This window comes from Opisthorchis viverrini (assembly GCF_000715545.1).
Source record: "Opisthorchis viverrini unplaced genomic scaffold opera_v5_638, whole genome shotgun sequence".
NCBI lineage: Eukaryota > Metazoa > Platyhelminthes > Trematoda > Opisthorchiida > Opisthorchiidae > Opisthorchis > Opisthorchis viverrini.
The window spans coordinates 1,062-3,268 of record NW_008752306.1 but is presented as its reverse complement, the minus strand read 5'-3'; the positions used below and the strand labels follow the sequence as shown (position 1 = coordinate 3,268).

Genomic DNA, 2,207 nt, shown 5'->3' with positions numbered 1-2,207 from the left:
ATTGGACCACGTGTCTCCCCCCTAGTACATAGGCGGGAAACACCACATTGTTGGTTGGTGTGGTCTCATCATTGCAGTCAACAATATTCCAGGTCAAACACGAATTGAACGCATCGTCAGAGTCAGACACGTTCATATGGCGTACTACATAAGAAAGATATTTGAAATGAAGTTGTGGCAACAGGTGGCATCCTTGAACACTGGCTGCTTTTGAACATTCCTCGTGGATTGGCGAGCGAAGCATCCAACTGTTTGTCAGACTGACACTTCCCGACAGGGCAGATTTTCTCAAACTTCGGGCAACATGCCTTGCTTCTAGGGAGGCAGAGAAGGTCATCCTTCACTGTACACATCTCAGTATCTTCTTAGTTAAGAGGTTCAAAATTTATGTCATGCAAACTATGTAGCTCCGCTCGGCTGCACGAATAGCGCGGTCACAAGCAGTCCCATACGGACGTGTTCCCGACCAGAATTCATGTGAGCGATGAACTACTGCCGGTGCGGCGACAGTACTCCATTTACGAGTAGAAATCTCGATGGCTAGTATAGTTCGATCACTGAGTATACCGGTCGGTCGTGTAAACTTCAATATTTCAAAACCAAAGTTCAAGAATTCTATGAAACATCAATCAACCGAACAAAGAGTAGTTCAGGTCCTGACAAATCGCCATTGGCTAATATTTGTGCTATCCGCTGCGCTCAGTCGTTTTCTGTATTTGCCGTCAACGAACGATTTGTGGTCACTGGACAGTGTCTCTTGAATGAATATACCCACTGAGTTGCCAAGTTGTTAATTGCACTCGACGCAAGATTTAGTGGATGGCAGTGAAAAAATTGTCAGCATTCTGGAAGGCATACCGCATATCGCCAAAGCTGTTTCCACAACGGCAAATGCAAAAATCAATAATATGCGCGCACTCAACTCTCCTTAGCTTGTTGTCTGACACGTCGGTGCAAAATAACCGAAGAAATCAAAGACAATTGACTACAAATCACTTGAGGGGTGTTTCGGTGTTGCTGTGGCGGTGCAATGCATGTCGCGGCAACTTTTACTAGGATTCTAAACTTGCTAGAGGAGGAGGACAAACACCCCATCGACAAATATATCACGGAGAACCCAGCCCGCAGTATCGGTGTCCGAGAATGGAACAATCTAGTCAGGTCAATTAAACGAACTCAACATGAACTTCCATATTGAGGATGCGAAGAACTCCTGATTGTCAGACCAAAACACGGATTGTTCCTCGGAATGTCTGCTCTCCGATTTGTGTTCTCCCCAGTAATGTAGTCCCTTCGGATATTATTAAGCTGTTTTGAACAAGCGATCGCGTCGGAATGGAGTTTGTTCTGAATTGCCAAAGAGGTATGTGTGTGGTGTTTCACTGGGCCATGTAACTCCAAACTACCACTCGCTTGGCGATTCCACCGTTCGAGATCACTTCATCGGGGCAGCTGCTACTCGGTTTCACGACCCAATCTGTCCTATCTGATGACTGAATCGAAACCCTTAGGTGAAAATCGTGGCGCAGTGTGCATCTCATCACGGAAGAGGAGTAATAAACTAGTTTTTGGATGTGAATATATATGTATATATATAACACTAATACTACGATTACATAAGAACGATTTTGTCGATTTTTCAGCTACCAACCCACAAAGGCTGTTTCCTAGTATCCCTTGATTGACGTAAATGCATATCAAGTCTGGTGACAAATCATTGTCGTCGTTTACTGTAGCTTACCGCCTGCACTGCAATCTTGTTAGAACCTTGGGTGTCAAGGATTCAGCAGCAGCATGCCTTTCACCTCCATTATCGACGTGGTAATTCTGTCCGTAGTTGTCTTTCATTTTTGAACACTTCCCCTGAACGTGAATATTTAGCAAGATATTTTTTCGGCTTACAAACGTCATGAGATGTTTGAAAAGGTTTCAGCATATTACCTTTCTGATTTGTGCGTGCTCCTTTTGGTAACAATCCATCTGATCTAGTCATGGTAGCAGCAGAATCCGACCAATTCTGATGAAACTTCAGTTTTTCAAGCCAACACCGCTCTTGAAATTTCAGTTGATCTTGTTTTAGGAATCATTTTAATCGGCTCGTTTTGGTCAAAACTCCACACATATCCCGGTTCACCAATCGCAGTCGGGTGCTGCTACGGCCGAGAGGTGTATCCTGCGCAAGGTTGACAAAAAGTTCGGGACGCTTG

General features: G+C 44.5%; 1 protein-coding gene across 1 annotated transcript in view; it reads left to right on the top strand.

The window, feature by feature from the left end:
• The window catches only part of T265_11909 (hypothetical protein), a gene marked incomplete at both ends in the record, with an annotated part of 7,834 nt that extends 6,636 nt beyond the window's left edge, over nt 1–1,198 (top strand). The window contains one exon of the mRNA XM_009178733.1: nt 1,057–1,198. Coding sequence (XP_009176997.1) covers nt 1,057–1,198 — 142 coding nt within the window. The remainder of the gene's footprint in view (nt 1–1,056) is intronic.
• Nucleotides 1,199–2,207: the final 1,009 nt, after the last annotated feature.